The sequence below is a fragment of the Lissotriton helveticus genome, chromosome 7 (genome assembly GCF_964261635.1).
Source record: "Lissotriton helveticus chromosome 7, aLisHel1.1, whole genome shotgun sequence".
NCBI classification, from domain to species: Eukaryota; Metazoa; Chordata; class Amphibia; order Caudata; family Salamandridae; genus Lissotriton; species Lissotriton helveticus.
Genome location: NC_136068.1, coordinates 181,108,633 through 181,129,799, shown reverse-complemented (window position 1 = coordinate 181,129,799; position 21,167 = coordinate 181,108,633). Strand labels below are relative to the sequence as shown.

At 43.4% G+C, this 21,167-nt stretch overlaps 1 protein-coding gene across 1 annotated transcript in view; it reads left to right on the top strand.

Annotated features, from left to right (window-relative positions):
- Positions 1-19,306, top strand: part of LOC144766689 (uncharacterized) — a 79,314-nt gene extending 60,008 nt beyond the window's left edge. Inside the window, exons 4-5 of the mRNA XM_078650458.1 lie at positions 11,478-11,665; positions 16,252-19,306. Coding sequence (XP_078506584.1) covers positions 11,478-11,665; positions 16,252-16,299 — 236 coding nt within the window. The 3' untranslated portion in view covers positions 16,300-19,306. The remainder of the gene's footprint in view (positions 1-11,477; positions 11,666-16,251) is intronic.
- Positions 19,307-21,167: the final 1,861 nt, after the last annotated feature.

The window sequence follows — 21,167 nt, the reverse complement described above, 5'->3', positions numbered from 1 at the left end:
AAGGCAAGTTAATATCTAACGCTTCCATCAAATGCGCACTAGATGCAGCAGACACAGCATCTAGAGCTATTAATACCAATGTCGTTATTAGGAGACATGCGTGGCTACGCATCTCAGGGTTCAAACAAGAAGTACAAACCACCATTTTGAACCAGCCTTTTATCAGAACCAATTATTCGGGCCAGAGGTAGACACTACCCTTGAAAAAATTAAAAAAGACACATACACTGCCAAGTCTATGGGGGCCTTTCAGTCTACCCCAGCTCAAGGTTCCTTTCGTCGCTCCTTTTACAGGGGTGGCTCCAAACAAACTGGAACAGACACTAACATGTCTTTCAAGACACAAACCTCCTCCAACAAGGGTTAATATAGAGGAGGATACAGAGGCAATAATACCAAGGGCAGAGGTAGAGGTAATAACAACACTCGAGCCTCTTCCACCCCTAAGCAATGACTTCCCTACGCTCTCCCAGCAGCATTCCACTCCTGTAGGGGGCAGACTAACACAGTTCCTGCCTGTCTGGAACTCCATTACAACAGACAGGTGGGTGAGACAGATTATCCAACATGGCTACTGCCTAGAACTTACAGCAACCCCTCCACACATACCTCCCAGACAGCGTCCAATGTCTACCGATCATCTAGCTCTGCTTCAGCAAGAGGTTCTGTCCCTTCTACAGAAGGGTGTGATTCAGTTAGTACCTTTACAGGAACAAGGGACGGGGTTTACTCGCTGTATTTTCTAATTCCCAAGAAAGACGGGACCCTAAGACCGATTCTAGACCTCAGGCCCCTCAACCATTACATACAATCAGATCATTTTCATGTGATCACTCTGCAACAAGTGCTTCCACTGCTGCAACAGGGAGACTTCCTTGCTACACTAGATCTGAAAGACGCCTACTTTCACATCCCTATACATCCTGCTCACGGAAAATATCTAAGGTTTGTACTGGAAGGACAACACTACACTATCAGTTCACAGTCCTTCCATTTGGGGTGACGACGGCACCAAGAGTGTTCACAAAGTGCCTAGCAGTAGTAGCAGCACATTTGCGAAGATAACAGATCCATGTCTTCCCTTATCTAGACGATTGGTTCATAAAAGCCAAATCAGCCAGTCAGTGTGTCACACATCAGACGATCAAAACGTTGCACAACTTAGGGTTTACGATAAACTACACCAAATCGCACCTAGAGCCTTCGCACGTACATCAGTATCTAGGGGCTACAATAGACACGACTACAGCTCTAGCTTATCCCAGTCCAGCCAGGATACAGAGCATTCAAAACTTAGTTGCTGTGTTTCAACACCAACAGTCTCTCCAAGCCAGAATGTTCATGAAACTCATAGGCATGATGGCATCTTGCATCTTCATGGTTCCACACGTAAGATTGAAAATGCGTCCGTTACATGAGTGTCTAGCACGACAGTGGAACCAAGCTCAAGGTCAGACCTGGTGTTAGTGGACAGCTGCACACATCGCTCTCTGAAGTGGTGGAACACCAAAAACCTGACAAAGGGGCGGCCGATCCTAGAGCCAGTTCCACAAGTAGTGCTCACAACAGACACATCCCTCACAGGATGGGGAGCCCATCTCCTACGACATACCACTCAGGGTCAATGGACCGCTCAGCAGCGGCTACTCCATATCAACAACCTCGAGCTGCTAGCAATATTCCTAGCACTCAAGTCCTTCCAACTTCACGTGCAAGGCAAGGCTGTCCTCATCCAGATGGACAATATGACAGCCATGTACTATATTCAAAAACAGGGGGGACACACTCTCTGCAACTGTCCCAGCTTGCACAAGACATTTGGAGATGGGCCATCCCTCAAAACACACATCTGCTAGCGGAACACCTTCCAGGAGTTCACAATCAGATAGCAGATCTGTTGAGTCGGCAGTCACAACAGATTCATGAATGGGAATTGCATCCACAAGTTCTTCAACCATTCTTCCAACAGTGGGGTCATCCACACATAGACCTATTTGCCACCCACGAAAATGCAAAATGCCCAGCCTTCGCCGCCAAGTTTCCACACCCACTGTCCGAAGGCAATGCGATATGGATGAACTGGACTTGCAGATTTGCGTACGCTTTTCCGCCTCTCCCACTAATTCCATTAGTGGTGCGCAAGCTCAGACAACAGTCTCTCAAACTAATCCTTGTAGCTCCCACGTGGGCACGCCAACCGTGGTTCACCACGTTGCTGGAACTCTCCCTAGTTACACACCAAAAGTTGCGGCTCACTCCATATCTGTTAACACAGAACCATGGCGAAATCAGGCACCCAGACCCGCACCAACTGAATCTGGAGATCTGGCTCCTGAAGTCTTAGAGTTTGTTTATTTAAACCTACCACCAGACTGTATGGACATTATTAAAGAAGCCAGAAAACCCACTACCAGAGCGTGTTACGCTGCTAAATGGAAAAGATTCGCAATATATTGCACAAATAATCAAACTGACCCCCAGGATGCTTCCATCCAAAATATCATTTGTTACCTTCTACATCCACAAAGGTCTAATTTGGCACATTCTTCCATACACCTGCACCTTGCAGCAATTGCAGCTTATTTACAAAACAGACAACATCTGTCTCTCTTCAGAGTTCCCGCGATTAAAGCGTTCATGGAAGGCTTGAAAAGGATAATCCCACCCAGGTTGTCTCCTTCTCCTGTGTGGAACCTAAATGTTGTCCTTACCAGACATATGGGACCCTCTTTCGAGCCCCTACATAGATGCGAGCTGCAATTCCTAACATGGAAAACTGCTTTCCTTGTTGCCATCACCTCTCTCAGAAGAGTAAGTGAAATTCAAGCTTTCACTATACAAGAACCATTTTTTCCTTTCATCCTAACAAAGTGGTTCTTAGGTCTAATCCAAAATTTCTCCCAAAAGTTGTCACTCCTTTTCACCTCAATCAGTCTGTCGAGCTACCTGTGTTTTTCCAAACCCCAGACTCGGTAGCAGAAAGGGCTTTACACACCCTAGATGTTAAAAGAGCTCTACTTTACTATATCGACAGGACTAAATCATTTCGAAAAACTAAACAAATGTTTGTCGCTTTCTCTCCTCCACACAAAGGCAACCTCATCTCTAAAGGCGGGATTGCATGGTGGATTGTAAAGTGTATACAAATATGCTATATAAAGCCTAAACGCACACTAACAGTTCCTCCTAGAGCGCACTCCACTCGCAAAATAGGAGCCTCTATGGCTTTCTTAGGAAATATACCACTAGAGGACATATGCAAGGCAGCAACATGGTCTACACCACACACCTTCACTAAACACTATTGTGTTGATGTGCAAGCCAAGCAGCAAGTTGCAGTAGGCCAAGCTGTCCTTAAAACTCTCTTTCAAACCACTGCAACGGATACAGGTGACCACTGCTAGAGGGGATACTGCTGCACAATCGATGCACAGTGTACTATCTGCAGCTCACATGCCCCGAACGGAAAATGCTACTTACCAGTATGCATCTGTTCTTGGCATGTAGAACTGCAGAATAGTACACACCCTCCCGCCTCCCCGGGACTTGTATCCGTTCCAGTTTTCATCTTACTTAGATACATAAGCATGGACATCCTTCTTTTCTTTACTTCTACTGACTCCATCATTTCCCATCATAGCGAAAAACAATCTGAGGATGGAGCCGATGCCCATGCGTAGTATTGTCCAAGGGAGGAGTCACCTATCGGGACTAACAAAGACTTCTTCCAAGAAGACAACAACCTGCAATCATCCGAGCCCAACACCAGGTGGCGATCTAATGCACAGTGTACTACTCTGCAGCTCTACATGCCAAGAACAGATGCATACTGGTAAGTAGCATTTTCCTTCAGGAAACTAGATTCCGCTCCCACTGACAGATGTCTGGAGGAGTTAAGCGACTCCACAGACACCCCTCTGGTCGGGAACATTAGAGAATCATTTTCTATGGCCGAATTGAATTGGCAATAACACAAATAGTTCCTGAAAAGGCTCCTGGACCAGATAGCCTTCCTGCCAACCTCTTACTGTCTGATCTATAAAACAGGTCGCGCTACATCCAACTTTTGATGAACGCCATAGCCAATGGGTGCACAATACCAGATTCCTGGAAAGGTGCGACGGTGGTCCGGATATTCAAGAAGGGGGACAGGGAAGACCCATCAAACTACAGACCAATAACCTTAATCGATGCCATGTAAAAAACGGTAGGTAGATCCTCCTCCATACAATACAGACTTAGGCTGAAGAGGAAGATGTTCTTTCTCAATAACAGGCTGGGTTCAGGTCGAAGACAGGAACGATCAACCAAGTTTTTAGATTTTAGACTTGAAAACTGCTTTTGACCTTGCACCGAGGATAAGACTATGGCAGACATTGAGGGGCCTGGGTATTCCTCCCCTAGTACTTAATTTTTTAACCCGCTTACATGAAGAAAATTATGCCCAAGTGAGATGGGGGCACCAAAGGGAAGTCACCAAGAAGATCCCAGTTGGCAGAGGAGTCCGCCAGGGCTGCATCCTAGCCCCCACCCTGTTCTCTTTATATGTCATTGGGGGGGGGGGTGAGATTTCTTCAGGAGGTCTCGGCCGATGTGCCAATTTTGGCGGGCGACAAAGTCCCAACCCTCTGGTTCGCCGACGACACCCTGTTGGTGTCAAAAACTGCATCTGGCCTACAAAAATTTCTAGACAGATACCAATTATTTTGTGACTCTCTGTGTTTAGTTATAAACACCACTAAAACAAAATGTATGGCTTTCAATCCTGCCAAGTCTTTTAAAAACAACCTAATGCTAAATGATACTTTACTGGAGAGAGTGAATATGTTTGATTATTTGGACATAAGGTTTTCTGACAAAATGCATTGAAAGCCGCACTTAGCAAAGATGCTCATGAACCATAAGCGTGTAGTCGGGGCTTTAAGTAAAGAACACCGGTCTTCATACAGTAGGCCGGTTGCACCAGCCCTCACAATTTACGATGCCAAAGCAGTCAGCTCCGCCCTGTATGGTCCGTAGTTCTGGGGCTTTGAAAACATGAGGATATCTCCAGATCTGAGCACAAGCTCCCGAGGGACTTGGTGATGCTTCCTCGCAACACCCCTCTAACTCCCCTAATGTTTGACATGGGTAGATGGCCGCTAAGGGATATTGCTAAGTTGCACCCATTGCTCTTTTAGGCTTGCGTAATGCGCACCCCTGAGCTGACAAATTATGCTGCTGCCCTGATTGAGGTGACCAATCTAGATGTGGGACACAGGGTCAAGTGGATATCCAATGTTAGAAAGACACTGACTAAGCTGGGTATTTTGGACTCATGGGAAACACGTGCCCCACCAAACAAGCTAGAGCTGAAGCATATCTATTGGAAATGGGTTGATTCCAATGAACTAGGCAAAACAAACTTGGTGAAATTGACAGATGAGTTCTTCCGTCATAAACAGTGCAGAGCCCTAGAGCCTTACCTGGATATTATCCAGGTTCCACGCAATAGGCTGCTAAACTCCCAATTTAGGCTAGGCACACTTCCAGTATATGCAATAACATCTAAATGGAGTACTCACGAACATCGAATCAAGGCTTGCCCTTGTTGTAGAGCCCCCTCGGAAAGTGTGTCCCACGTTCTATTTGCTTGCTCGACTTATTCCACCGCTAGGTCAAACTGGATTAAACCAATTTGTAAATCATTGGGTACACGTGATCATAAGGTCACCCTGCGTATTCTTAAAACTGACTCAAGCACGTTTTTTTACTTGCGGGGTGGCCAAGTTTTTGAGCCGTGCCTGGAACATCAGACACAAAGCTTTGAAGGACTCTCACAAGCCAAGCGAAAAGTGAAAATGGGAGCTCCTCTCTCATTCCAGATCTATCATAATATGTTGTGGAGCCCATAAATTTTGAAATGTTGAACCCTTCGTGGAGTGTACACGTTAAAAAAAAAACTAAAAAAAACGGTGTCTCCAATTTCGAGATACATCCCCCTTGTTTGTGAGAGTTCATCTTTAGTTTGTACATATTTACGTTTTACATATTACTGTTTGGTGGTGTTTTAACTCCTCTCCCTCTACTGTTTTATTCATTCTTGTTTTTATAATTTTAACAAAAGGAAAAATCATTACTCAGGGCCCCTTTTTTCTTACTAGTATTCTCTCTTATTACATTACCTTTAATAAATTTAACAACTTAAAAACTCAATTTAATCATGTTTTAACTTGATGTGAACCCCCACCGATTTCTAAATGTTTTTGTATGTGTGTTCCATATTGTTATTATGATACAAAGTGATCGAATAAAGCATTATTTTATTGATTGATAACACTGCATTGTGAATTCCTGGTTGGGGTGCAGCTCATCCATATATAGTCATTGAGCAAGATGGTGGTCACTATATTGGAAGCTGTGCATACTTCCCAATCCAAGGTGTGGTAGAGTTTCTTCTTATGAGATCAGTTCCTCTTCAGGCATATAAAAGGCAGCCTTAGCATGGGCAAGACACACTACATTGCATTAGTGCGTCTATTTTTTGTGGCACTCTTTATCCATTCTTTTGACATTGTGTCCCTGATTTTTTTTTCAGCAAATGTTATCTTCCATTCAGAAAAGCATGCAATTTTTCTTGAATATTTTCCTAAATAGATTTGGACAAACTCCCTATGGATCAACTGGCTCTGTACCTGTAATCCCTGCTTGGCTCTCTTTCTCAACTCTGATATCAGGGGGAGTTTGGTCTCTTGTCAAGACCCATCAACAAAAACAATATCTTAAATCAAAATCTACACAGGTTACCAATTAGTTGTGTTCTCCCTGTGGGGCTTTAGGCCTAGCTGTGTTCCTTTAAAGTAGACACCTTTCAATGTTCTCATATCGTTTTCTGAGCACCATGGCTACTGGGAGAAGTCACCCTTTTCTCAAGCAGTCTCCACAGGCACTCAACAGCCCCACACTGTGAACATTCCTTGACAAGGCATAGCTTATTACCATTTAATTAGTGCACTTGTGAGCAGTTTAATGCCTGTTTCGTGGACAAGCATAGCTGGTCAACAAATTTTAAAAGTACAATCGTCTGCCTGCTACTGACACACACAGCTTGTCATCCTTTGGCAGAGTTATCTAAAAACTGTGTAATTGATTACCACAATTCTTGCCATTTCAAAGCCAGAGACAAAGGATGCATATATGCAGTATCTAATTTATGATTATCACAGACTGCATACTACCAAGCTTTTGACGATAAATGCGTAGAATCTTTCCAATGCTTATTGATTTATTGAAAAGCAACTGCCAATAAAAGGTCTATTATGTGCACATTAAATGAAACATTAGGCCACACATCTGATACACTTCCTAGGAAAACATTTAAAATAGAGTAGGGTGTATTTAAACAAACAATGGAATTATTCTGATCCCAAAATTGATGCCAGAAATTGGAGACATAGGAACAAGTAAAAAGTACATGTTTAAGGCCAGTCTGTTGTGCAGAGCACGTCCAACATGTATCTGGAGTATCGGAATTAATTCTATGAAGAAGAACGGGTGGTGTAAAAGGTCTATTATAAATAAAAAAATTGGTTTGCGTAGTATTGGCTGCACAGGAGAATTTTCTAATCTTGATCCAAATCACTTTCCACGTAGAGACATGTATGATAACTTGAAGGTCAGCTTGCCAAGCAAGTTTGATTGGGGATTTATGACAATCACTAATAGTATGTTGGAGAAGGGAATATATGGAAGAGGCCTTTGGATTTGTAAGTCGAAGATTGGTCAAATTGATGGAAGACGATGAGTTAAAAAGAGTAGCCAATTGAAAGGAATTGTATGCCTGAAATATGACATTTTAAAGGAGCAGAAATTGATGGTGGGAAGCAGATGATAAACCAAACAATGTAGAAGCCTCTGAGAAAGAAATAATAGAATCATTTTTATACAATTGTTTGACCCAAAGTAGCCCTTTAGTTCTCCAAAAGGGCCAATAAATAGATTTATTATTTAGTTGTATCAAAAGATTAAGCCAGATTGGAGAATCCCCAAACATTTCCACATTTATAGGGTCACCCGGAATGACTGAACTCATCAATTTACCTGTATGGCGAGCAATCGGAGTACATATCTTCCGAGGCGTGCACGTGAACTTGATGATTTCAGAAAAAGAAAATGGAAAGAGAAACTCCTTTTCTAAGTCAACCCATAATGGAGTGAATAAAGAAGAGGAAGAAATACAATGGGCAGATAGATTGCTTTAAAAGAAATGCTTTGTGTTCATTAGCAAAGTCCGGAAAATGTACACCTCCCTCCACTTTGGGACGCTTCAATTTAGATAGGGGTACAAAAGGGGGTGGTGATGGACGGAGCATCTGAATCAATCAAACACTCACACCCAGTCAAAAGATCTGGGTTTAATCCATCACTGTTCTTTAGCCCACTATGCCACCCCAGTTCAGACATGGCTATATGCAAATCAGTCTGACCCTGTGCCTCATGGAAACAGTCCAGCCTGAACTGTCAAGCCATGTCTTCCCTGGACCGGAAACAAGCTTCCGAGGACCGGTTTCTGGCATTCCAGCCGTCTTCAGCCCGGCTTGCTTGAATCCAGTGGAAAAGTGAGCAAGGGACTCACGTCTGAGCATACCCTGCCACACTTACGGCGGCCAAAAGCGGTACAAAAGGGGGTGGTGATGGACGGAGCATCTGAATCAATCAAACACTCACACCCAGTCAAAAGATCTGGGTTTAATCCATCACCGTTCTTTAGCCCACTCTGCCACCCCAGTTCAGACATGGCTATATGCAAATCAGTCTGACCCTGTGCATCATGGGAACAGTCCAGCCCGAACTGCCAAGCTAGACATATGAGATTTTCTGTTATTCCAAAGAAAAGAGGATAAGATAGAGTACAGTTTCTTATAAGATTTTAACGGGATATTTAACGGAATATTAGAAATAGTAAATCATTTTAATTGTATCCAGCCTGCCCCACCAAGATAAGTGCAAAGGATGCCATCTAGAAGCTAAGGAAGTAACTTTCTGAATGCAGGCATCTAAGTTGATAGAAATTGAAGTAGCAAGAGGAGTGAATTGAATATCCAGGTATTTGATTTGAGTAGTTCTCCATTCAAAGTTAGAGGAAGAGAAGTCACGTTTGAAAGTAAGTTTATTTAAAGGTATAATTTTGCATTTGTCACTATTTAATTTGTAGCCAAAGACCAAGTTATAAGATAAAACCTCTTCTGAGAAGGCAAGAAGGGAGGATTGAGGTTGAGACCTAAAGAATAAGATGTCATCTGCATATGCAGCCAGATTAATATGTTGAGCATTGTAGCAAAACCCATTGACAGAAGGATTTTGTCTAATCTTGGACAAGAAAGGTTTAACAGCCAAATTAAAGAGAAATGGAGATAGGGGACAACCCTGCCTAACTCCCCTGCCCAAAGGAACAAAAGCAGAAGTAAGACCTTTAACACAAATGACAAGAGGGAGACCAAGTTAATAATTTTTGGGCCAAAACCAAACCAATTAAAAACATGATATAGGAAAGACCAGTTAACCCTGTCAAAGGCCTTTTCAGCATCCAAAGCAATGTCTACCGATGGTTGAGGGAAGTCACCAACCGTTGGTATAACATCAAAGAACAGACAAGTATTATCTGACAGGTGTCACCTTGAGACAAATCCTGATTGCTCCTTCCGAAGAAGATTAGGCAGATTGGCCAGGGCCTTGGCAAACATTTTATAATCTAAATTGACCAAAGAGATGGTCTGTAATTTTTGCAATAACGTAAATCTTTACCATTTTTCAGGATAAGACAAATAAGTGCTTCGAGAAAAGAACCAGAAGACATGGAGGAATCAGAAAAAGATTTGATTAAAGTATGTCATTTGGGTAAAAGAATATCGGAGAAATTAATATAAAATATAATGAATATAACATTCTGCCCAGGGCCTTCATCTTTTTGGAGGAAAAGCATAGCAAGATGTAACTCCGAAAGCGATAGTTCCGTTTCCAAAGAAGAATAATCTATATGAGAAAAATCCGATTTTTGAATAGAGGAAAGATAATGCACAATGTCTTGATCTGAAGTTAAATATTCAGGTGTATATAAATTGGCATAAAAGAAGCGGAATTGGTTCAAAATGTCTGGGTCAAGAGAGTGCTTATGACCAAAATCATCTGTAATAGAGTCAATAAATAGCTTGTTTTGTTTAATTTTAAGATAATTTGCTATCAACTTCCAAGATTTATTTTGGCCTCCATAATATTTGGCACTGGACTTAAGACGATAAGAGGAGGCAAGCTCAGTAGAAGTTACCCTACTGCGCTGCCCTCCGTCACAGGGAAAGAGCAGGAATGCGCCATATTGATCCAATATGGTGCATTCCACTCCTTTCCCCCTGTGCTGGCAGCCTAGCACCAACGCAGGAACCCTTGCACCATGATGCAAAGGTGCCTGTGTTGTTGGCAGGATTGCTTTTGTGCAATGATGGGCCCCTTTCTGCACAAAGGCAATCCATAGAGGCTTTTTCCTCTTTCTGAGTGTGCTGCAGAATGCAGCACACATGGAAAGAGGAACACATAATATTTCTCCTTGTTACGCCTCACCTGGGGAGGAGTATCTATTTGGCGCATTCACATGTTTACCAGGTTTGGTAAATCTGGGAATGCGTCAAAAACCATGGGATTTTCAGGGGAACACCCACCACAACGCCCATGGAACGTCTACCTTGTGCAGAGTACCTCAACAAAATGATTTCTGCTCCATATTTTTAAAGCTATTCAAAGCTGTGCAAAGTGTCTTTGCGTGACTTCATAAATATGACTTAGAGGTTAGCGTTGTGCATTCACTACATTGCGTGTTGCAAGCATGACCACTTGGCCCCAATCTGTTCCCAGTGTTGCGTCTGCCCCTCATTCCCCATGTTGCTTCTGCCTCCCCACCGGAGCACCACGTGTTGCTTCAATCCTTCCAGGTGTTGCTCCCCCAACATCTATTTTTTACAAGAAAGAATAATTGTGCAATTTTTTTTAAATTACTGATCCAACTTGGACTAGTAACTAAAAAGAAAAAAAGCACCTGTGTAATTTTATAGGCTTGCGCCTGCTTGTTGCGCATGCCTAAAAAATGACGTAGCCCAGCTTTTTTTATTCTTTGTTTAACCATGCTAAGTAGCATCGGTTGATGCTATGCTGCTTGGCAAACTGTTTTGCTGCATGTTCCTGCCAGGCCACATTTAGCAACCAAACAGAAACACAAAAGCTTCTGTACAAACTTTTTAAGGAGTGATGAACATAGGTGGGAGTGCCCGTTCGCCCAACAAAACCCCGTTGTTATTGTCATCAGGAAGCCATAAACAGCAATGAGAAGTAGGTTCACATAGGAAGACAAATACGAACTTTGTGGGATTGCTCTGTGCATATTGCATTTGTCTGGTTATTGATGTGATAATTCTGAGGTCAGAAATACCCTGTCCTTTTCTTTTCTGTAGAATGCCCCACGCTCAAGCCACTGACCTCAGATGGGACCTCAGATGGGACTCTGGAGTTGGATACAAGTGAAAGTAATGCACTCAACTTTACCTGCTGCAAAGGGGAACCTCTCCCTCTCCTTGCTTCCGTGCTGTGGCTCCTGTTCCTGAGCCTGGGCATGGCACTGGCTAGCTCTGTTGTATTTGTGGTAAGTGTGAGAGGAGCAGTTCTTAAATCAGAGAAAGGGCCTGTGGAAAAGACAAAGGAAACACATGTGGAAGTGGAAGTAAGAGTCAACTGCTTTTCCTGGCTTCATCCAGGATTACACTCTTTCCTAGGCAGAAACATTGCTCACTAAGGGGCATATGTAGGTAATTTCCATTTTGAGATTCCCAAAAATAGCAATTTTTAAGGAATCGCTATTTGGGAATAGCAAAATGGAATGTAGGTAAAAATTCACAATTTTTTTGCGAATCTCTAACATTCCGAATCGCAATTAAGGAATGAGTGTCCCATTCATTCCTATGGGCCTCTTAGCCCATAGGAATGAATAGGGATATATTCTCAAATTGCGATTTTCTATGAGAAAATCGCAATATGAGAATCGCAATTAGAAGGGTGCCAGGGTGTCCAAAGGACACCTGTTGCATCCCTGGAATGTGCCTCTAAGTACATGTAGCGCACATACATGCCCTAAGGGCGTCTGTGTGCCACGTGGCACTTTGAATTTAAAAAAAAATGCATTTTGAAAGGAAATCGCAAAATACCATCTACTTGGAGTAGGTGGTATTTTGCGATTCCTTAAGCCAAATTCGCATTTTAAAATTGACTCCTTCATAGCATTTAAGGAATCGCAAAATTGCGATTCCTTAAATGCTTGAGCAAAATAAGGAATCGCAATTTTTGCGATTCCTTATTTTGCCAATGTGCACCTACATACCAAAGGGGCATTTGCGATTCGCAAATGCCGAAATTCAGCGAATTTCAGCGTTTGCGAATCGCAAATGCCTACCTACATATGCCCCTTAGATTCCTGTATGTGTTAAGGGGCATATGTAGGTAGGCGTTTGCGATTCGCAAACACCGAAATTCGGCGAATTTGGGCGTTTGCGAATCGCAACCACCTACCTACATATGCCCCTTAGATTCCTGTATGTGGGAAATCTGGAAGCACTGAAGAAAAACACCATACATCCTCTTCAGAAGGTATCAGGTCTCTATAGTGACCAGGTAGCTTGCAACATGAGGTTATATCATGGTAATTGATAAATCATGATAGTCTTGTGTCCGCAGCTGTCTCTTTATTTATGCCATCCAGGCTGAATGCTTTTGGGAACGGTTGCTTCTGCCCCCATAAAAACAAGCTCCTCTTTTCCATTTCATCATGCCTTGCCTCATTTTGTATCTCATTCGCTCTCATTCTGTGTCCTGCTTTGTCTTTCTCTCTTACTTACCTTCTTGCTCTTCATCTTTCAAATCTAAACTCTTCTGCTCATCCCTCTTCCGAGTAATGGGGTGGTTGGTTGACTAGGGTGGGAACCCTGATCAGACAGCAATCACAATCCTTGTCAAGGTGGTCAATCCTCTGGGAGCTTGGCATAGAGCACTCAGGCTTCACTTAGAGGCAATGTGTGAAGTATTTGTGCAACACTTCATACAGTGCTAATGGAATGACACCACAAAAATAGGTTCCCACACCAAGTTAGAAAATAGAACCTTCGTTCATAAATAAAACAAGACCAAAACAACAAAAATACAATCAGTAAATCTGGATATATTCAATTTTAAAGATTTGAGTAAAGATACAAAGTGCAAACTAGGGATATCTGGTCGTGCAAGACCCTGACAAAGTCCCAAGTTCAGGCCAACCACGATGGAGCAGGGGCAGGCTACATGGGCCCAGATAGGCTTGTTCAACAAAGTACCCTAAATCCGGGTTTGCAGAGTACTGCGAGGATCAGTGTTAAAGATGTGTCACACAACTTAAGCAATGCTTTGGTTCCGAGATGCAGCAAGGGTGTGATGCGAGGGCCTGCGTTGCCACTGAGGATCGCGTCGAAGAAGTGAAGTCTGGCGTCAAGGAGGCGGCACACAGTCGGGGCAATGTGTCAGTTCCAAAGAGCTGTGAGCATGTGCTATGGAGTTCAACATCACTGTCAAGTCTGCCGTTAATGATATGCAAGGGCCTTCTCTGAGGATGCATCACGCTGTCAGGGTGATGATGAGTTGGTTCCGAAGGGCTGCAATGCGATTCGGGTCTTTGCTATGGGTCCAATCCTCACAGCAGCAGCGATGCATTGGATCAGCTCAGGTTTGCACCACACAGCAGAGGAGATGCGTCAGTTCCGCTGGATCCACAGAGGCTGGCAGAGCACCTTAAGCCCACTTCCAAGGGTCCAAGACTGGGGTGGCACTACTTGGTAGGGTAGACTCCAAAATGACATTGTCCAGGTGGAGCTACAAGGTTGTTGGAAGCCTGTGATGCCCCTGAAGCTTCAGATCAGGAGGCCAGGCAACTAGCCCTTGGAGTCACCCTGGGGTCTGGGTTCAAGAGATGGAGTTCCTGTCCTTATCACCCAGGCAACAGGGCACAGGCAGCAGGTCAGTACAGCAGGGCAGCAGTTCCTCCAGAGCAGTAGTCCAGCAGAGTGGTAGTCCTTGTAGTAGCACAGCAGTCCTTCTTCCTGGCAGAGTATCCACAGGTCCAGAAATGTACTGAAATGGTGGTGCCTCAGGTCCAGTATATATACCCAGTTGGTCCTTTGAAGTGGGTGACGTTTCTAAAAGTATGCCTTTAAAGTGCACAGGTGCCCTGCCTACCTGTCCCTGGCTCCAGACTAATCACAGGGGATATGCAGCCCTTCGTGTGGAGACAAGACACAGCCTATTCAAGTGTAAGTGGGGCTGGGTCCAGCTCCTCCCTCCCATCCTGCCTGTGATGGAGCATCCAGTTACTCCTAAGCTCCCCATTGTCTTTGACTGTCAAGGAGGAATACACAAAGCCCAACTGTCAACTACACTCAGTCATGTGACCCAGAGACAGGATGCAGGCATCAAATGGCTAAGGCAAGAAAATGCCAACATTCTTAAAGTGACACCAACAAAGGCTTGGGTCTGGTTACTGCCTGGCCTACTACGTGACGTGCTCTAGCAGTGGAACCAAGCAGCCGAGTCTGAAGCCGGAGATCGAATGCTGAAAAACACATCGAGGACCCGACGCTTACACCGAAGCCAGTCAGCAACGCACCAGTCCTACTCTGCGAGGAGAAGTGCAGAGAGTGAATAAAGGACAAGATCCGCTGACCAGACATCAAGGCAGCCATGTTGCATCTGAGCTCGTATTAACGAGAAGTTCAGAGCGCAGCGTCAACATCCAACTACAGTGCAAATCGTTGACTGAATAAGGGACAGAGAAAAACAAACAAAGGTCCAAGACATTCCCCGTTCTACCACGAAAGGTAGACAGCAGCACTGGGAAGAGATAAAGATATACAGGCCACCTCCAGTCCATGTCCTGAGGAGAACCACCAGAACAATCTAAGGGTTCGAAACGCGTTGACTCTACGCTGGAATAAGAATTACAATGGGTGGTGCAGGGATACAGCTCAAATAATCCTTCCCCGCAACCACACTCTGCCAAAAAAGACAGTTTCTAGTGTAGTTGACAGGCAGGCCCCTTGAAAGTATTGATTGGCCACTTGTTTTTTTATATGTAATATCAGGACTGGTGCCCCATGAATATAAGATTTGGAGGCATCACCCACTTATTTTTCCCTTGTTTATATGGTGTATATATGAATGTCTTTCATTTATTGATTTATGTATATTAAATGTTTGTATCGATGGTGTTTAATGTTTTTGATAACAGTGTCTTATTTTCGCACATATTGAATTGAAAAAATATATGAAAATAAGTAAAAAATCATCAGAATGAAAATGTTGCCCGCCTAGGATTATTGGATAGGTATGGTGTGAACTGATTGAATTAATTGACCTGGCCATATTGTTTGTTTATCCAACATTCTTAAAGTGGCATATTTCGAATTGTAACCTAAAATCTGACTTCACCATAAGTTAGCATTTTAAATTGCGATTCTAGAGACACCAAACACAGAGGGGCTACCTATTCCCATTTGGAAATTATACTCATAAAGTGTAATAAGATAATTTCAATGTTTCTCCTATAGGAGACTTAGGCCTTGCAGAAGTGAAAAAACGAATGAAAGAGTTTTTCACTAGCAGGACAAGGAAGGTTTGGGCCTAGCAAAAGGTTTATGTTGCCAGATCGAAACGGCAGTGTAAAACTACACACAAGCTACGTGGCAGGCCTGAGACATATTTAAAGAGCTACTTAAGTGGGTGGCACAAACAGTGCTGCAGGCCCACTAGTAGCCTTTCATTTACAGGCCCTGGGCACAGGTAGTGCCACTTTACCAGGGACTTACGAGTAAATTAGATATGCCATTTGGGTTTAGGCCAATTCATCCTGTTTTAAGGAGGAAGCACAAGCACTTTAGCACTGGTAGCAGTGGTAAGGTGTGCAGAGTCCTAAGGCCAGCAACAACGAAGTCAACAAAAACAAGGGGTCTGGAGGCAATAAGGTATGGGAAGATTAAGTCAAGGATACCAGGTCTAACATCTCTCATCATGTCACACTCTTTCTGTATCTCCCTCTCATTCTGTGGCTCTTTCTTTCTTTCTTTCTTTCTTTCTTTCTTTCTTTCTTTCTTTCCCTCCTCCTAATACAAACTCTTCTACTTACCTCTCTCATCATGTCTATTCTTTGTTCTTCAGGTTGGTGCTAAAGCCATTAAGGGCAGAATTACAACCAGACTAAAATGAACCACTGGAAAAAGGTATGAATTTAAGAAGATCGGACAGTAGATATGAGTCTGATTTCAGCAATGGCTGGGGGTGCGCTGATGAGCAGCCGTTCTGTGGGGTTGGTCCTGAAGAAAGGTGACGCTCCAAAAAGGACAATCAGAGCAGAGCCCTGGGCGACATTCAACAAGCAGAAGAAACCACGCCCACCATGGACCATTCAAACATTGACCTCAATGTAATTGTATGGGTGGAAAAGAAGATATCCCAGCACTTGATACACCTGGAGCATCTCAGCAACTCAGATAGACTGGAAGACGTGTTGGCATCTCATATTAACGTATTAGAAAGTATTGTACATTCCGACACAAAAGAAGCTTGGGGTAATTAAAATAAACTTTGTTTCTGCCAGAAATGTATCAAAAATGTATATTTGTAACAATCGTTTACTTAAGATGGCAAATAGATACATTATTGGATCGCATAAAACACAGAACCAAAACCCTGATGAATTTTCCCATATTCTGCTGTTTATGTTGAGTCCCTTCAGATCCTGCATTGCTTTCCTTATAAATCGATTTTAGGTCTGTCTGGAGAGTTGCAATGGGCAAGGAAACCATAAAGGTGGCACCTATATCTATGTTTTAATCTCACTCTGAGGATTCAGGTGAACATGACCCTTCACAGATCCAATGGGCGAAGGGGCAGACAGAAAAATCCTCATGTCAGCTCGAAGATCATATCATGCATGACAGAAATATCAATAATCTGTATCTGCTACAGATAACCCTTTGCATGCGGGGCTGATTCCCCTGCTGAGCTGGGGGGAGAGGGGCGCGCACAGCGCCGGTGCTCATGACGTGTTGAGCTCGTCATGACCATACCCGTTCCTGTAGAACGCTCGCACAGCAGGGGAATTAGCCCAGCGTGCGAGCGTTCCAACGGTCATGACGAGCTCAGCTGGTCAAGAGCGTCGAAGGTGTTAATTAAAATGTAAAATAGCAATTTGCTCCTTATCAAGCACTTGTACCGGAAGTTATTTACAGAGAATGTTTTTATCTTAAACAGAAATTAGTACTCATTTATTTGACCTTCTTAGGAGGAAAGACAAAGTCAACACTGACGGGCCTGATCCCGTGATTGACATACATAGAACATCTGCTTGTGCTTAACTCACTGAGCCATTGTACTTACTTCTGTCCAATGCTGTAACATAAGATATTCTGGTGAGACATGATGTAAAACTGAATTTTTAAGTCTCTGGGCCAGATGTACGACATGCCAAATAGCACCTCGTAAATTGCGTCACATTTGCGACTCGCAATTTGCAAGGTGCTATTTGGCATGTACAACAGTGTGTTTAACACTGTTTGCGATTCCCAATAGGGTTGCAAATTTCGAGGCTCATGAATATTAATGAGCCTCTCGCAGTTTGTAAGCCCATTGGGAAAGACAGGCCCTCCCAGAGATGCTGGCCTGCTGGACTCAGCAGACCACCAAGTCTGGGACTGCTTTTAAATAAAGCAGCTTTTAAAAAAAATTTCAGACCGTTTTTCTTAAAGGAAAACGGGATGCATTTAACAAAAAAAAGACAAGGACACATTTTCGTTTAATTTTTTAAGGGAAGGCAGTGGTCTCTGGGACCGATACTTGCCCTTAAAAAATAATATTGCATGCATTTGCAAAGGGGAAGGGGCCCCCTGGGGACCCTTCCCATTTGCGAATGCATTACCACCTACTTGAAGTAATTGAGGTCGCAAAACATTAGTACATAGCTTTGCGGTCGCTATTAGGAAGGGAACGCCCCTTCCTAATAGTGAGTCGCAAAACAGTATTTTGTGAGTCGCAATTTATTTGCGACTTTGAAGATACTGTTTGTATATCTGGCCTTGTGTGAACAATTAGCGATTGGCAAGCTGTAATTGAAGAAGAAGAGTTAAATTTAAGAAACATAAATGCCATCCACAGCTAACGGATGCTGGATCTTATCAAACATCAACTATACATTGCATACATTGTACATGAAATACTTTGTGGGACATCATGACAATCCGAGCAGTTGACATGTTTATTTTGCTCATTTTGCCAGGTAGACTCCGTTCAGATACTTGTGTAGTACTGGATCCAGGGATCTTGGAGCTGTATGTTCTGATTAGATCCATGTCGGGTGGGCTTGATGCCCTAGTTCGACTTGTCTGAGTTATTATAGTCATGTTTGTCCTCATGCAGGTCTCAGTCAGCTGTTCTTTATTCTAGGTATTATGGTCAAGGGATGCTCCCAGGGTCAGATTGGCCATAGCAGGCACCAGGCATTTCCCCGGTGGGCCTCCAGGGTCGGGCCGGTTTAACCCCTTGGCTGCGGGGCACATTCCCCCGCTGTGCTGGGGGCGGGGGGGGGGCGTGTACAGCGCCCCGGTGCTCATGACGAGGTCAGCTCGTCATGAGCTACGGCGCTCCGGTGCTCATGACATGGTCACACCTGTTCCCATGGAACGTTCAGCACAGCAGGGGAATCAGCCCAGCGTACGAGCATTCCACGGAACGAGCTGAGCTCGTCATGAGCACCCAAGGGGTTAAGACACCTGGAGGCTGTTTTTGTTACCAGGGGCCAGTGTTCCAACATAGCTGCAATATTGATCCCTTGCAACAAAAGCGGCACAAAGGTTTCCACTAACTAACTTCTGTAGAGAACAATAGGGTAAGCAGATTTGAAAAAATAGTGTTTTGTTCCGTACTTACATCAAGAGTATGGGCCCTTATTAACGTGGCTAAATATATTGGGTAGATTAGCCAGTTATCCGCCTTGTTCTCCCTCTGAGTCTTCCTTGAATGAGATGTATATATGTTATTGATATGTTGTTTTACATAATTTTGGCTCTCGGCTGTTTGTCAGTCAGATTGGATAGTAACTTGTCTCTACTCTATTGCCTAATGCTGTGTTAAGATTGTACTATTAGTAAAATAAGCTGTTAGTTGTTCATATTCTCCCCTCAAAATGTAAATAAAGTTGTCAAACAATGTTGAGAAATTCGTATTTGTTTGCTGTAATTTGCAGGCCATTCTGCTAAACAAAATATGACACTATCCATTCATGTCCCACCTCAATGGATTCCCCTGAGTTTTTAGTTTTCATAATTATCTGTGAATTGTAAGGCTCTTGGGTTGTCAGCTGTCCCTGGAGCTAAATACTGCATTCATACCCCATGGTAATTTGGTACCGTCTTTGCTTCTTAGAATAACATTTGAGGGGGCCACAGTCTTGCTCTCTCCTGTCCAGTTTGATATGTCTGCTCACACACGTGGAGTACTTTTTTTAGGAGAAATGTGTGAATACATGATGGTCGGGGGTATGCTATTATCGTTTGATTTTGCAAGTGAGTTTGCAAAAAATATTTATTTGGACTCTTACAGTGATGATCACCTGTAATAGCGGGGTCTGGTGGCTCAATGGACTAATGCATCCATTGCAGGGGCCTGTGTTCGCCCTCATGGTCACAGGTTCAAATCCCGGCGGGTCCACTCAGCCTTTTATCCAACTGAGGTCGAGAAAATGAGTACCATTGAGTTGGGTAACAATGAACATCTGTTATTCCGCGCCAAGAGACCTCTGGGTGAACGTGCGCTTTACAAATACACATGTTATGTTATGTTATTCAACTTCTCAATATCCTTCTCTCTTTTTATGCAGTACACACTGTTATGTTTTAACTAAGATTCATAATATTTCATTCATTCATTTACTTGCTATTCACTTACTTGTTTTTTTGGTTTATATTTATTTATTTCTCATTAATCACTCATTTTTCTCTATTTTAGCATGAACTTCTCCTTCTAAAGGAAGACCACTGAGACATAGGGATTTTGTTTACGATCCTCTAGTCTGATACACTGTTTTCAGGCACCTCTCAAAGACTTCAGTTTTTACACCGAAAGCTCCGAATGGCACAAATATGGATTTTGTAGCAACCAAAATTAGTTCACCAGAGGGTGAATTTGTTCTTCGCACATATCACAAGTTCAGGATTCTTGCTTAGTCTTGTCATTTTTGGTTCTTAGTTTTCTTCAGTAGTGCAAGCTAGAAGCCTGTAGTCCATGAGAATTCCTCGGGGTCATATACTTGTTTTGAGTGGAGGAGTGTGTTACAAAGAAGAAACTCTAGTAGACAGGTAGGTAGGTTGAAAGATTTGTTCAAACATATCGTATTGGACCACCAGTAGCTCCAGCATACATCCACAACAATCATTCCTTTGCTCTCTCTAAACAATCGTTCTTTACTGGAGAAGAGTGGCTCACTGGTTAGAAGCGGCAGACCCTGAAGCAGAGATCAGGCCCCCGACCAGGGTTCAATTTCTGACGTGGCAGGGTCTTGGGCTCAATGTCCATGGACTTGATAATTCTCGCCTCAGGGCCTACTCTAATCATGGGTCCCACTCTGCAACTCTGGGCAATAGTTTGCTTAATCTCCACAACGGCCCCAACAGCGCTGGGATGCCTGGCTTCACCTTGGGGGTGCCCAGGAGGGGTATCTCACAGGGAAAGCCAGGAAGGGTTACACAGCGGTATACAGCGCCAGGATGCCCCGAGGTGGGGCGACAGTGCGCTTTACAAGTATACACACATTTACATTTACTTCTCTAGAACCCCAACACCTCATAGCATTCCACCCCCAAGATTCCAAGCCCCAAGATACACTTAACACACATTTCCCACTTAAAACAAAATATGAATGTAAAAGCATAGAAACAAAAACATAACTTTACAACTGAGATAAGTATAAATAAACAGTAATACTTAATTAACAAATATCTAAGTGATTTTTATAATACCCCACAATTCAACAATTGTCAAACCCCGAGACGTTGCGCTGTCGTAGCCTGTTGGAAAAATCC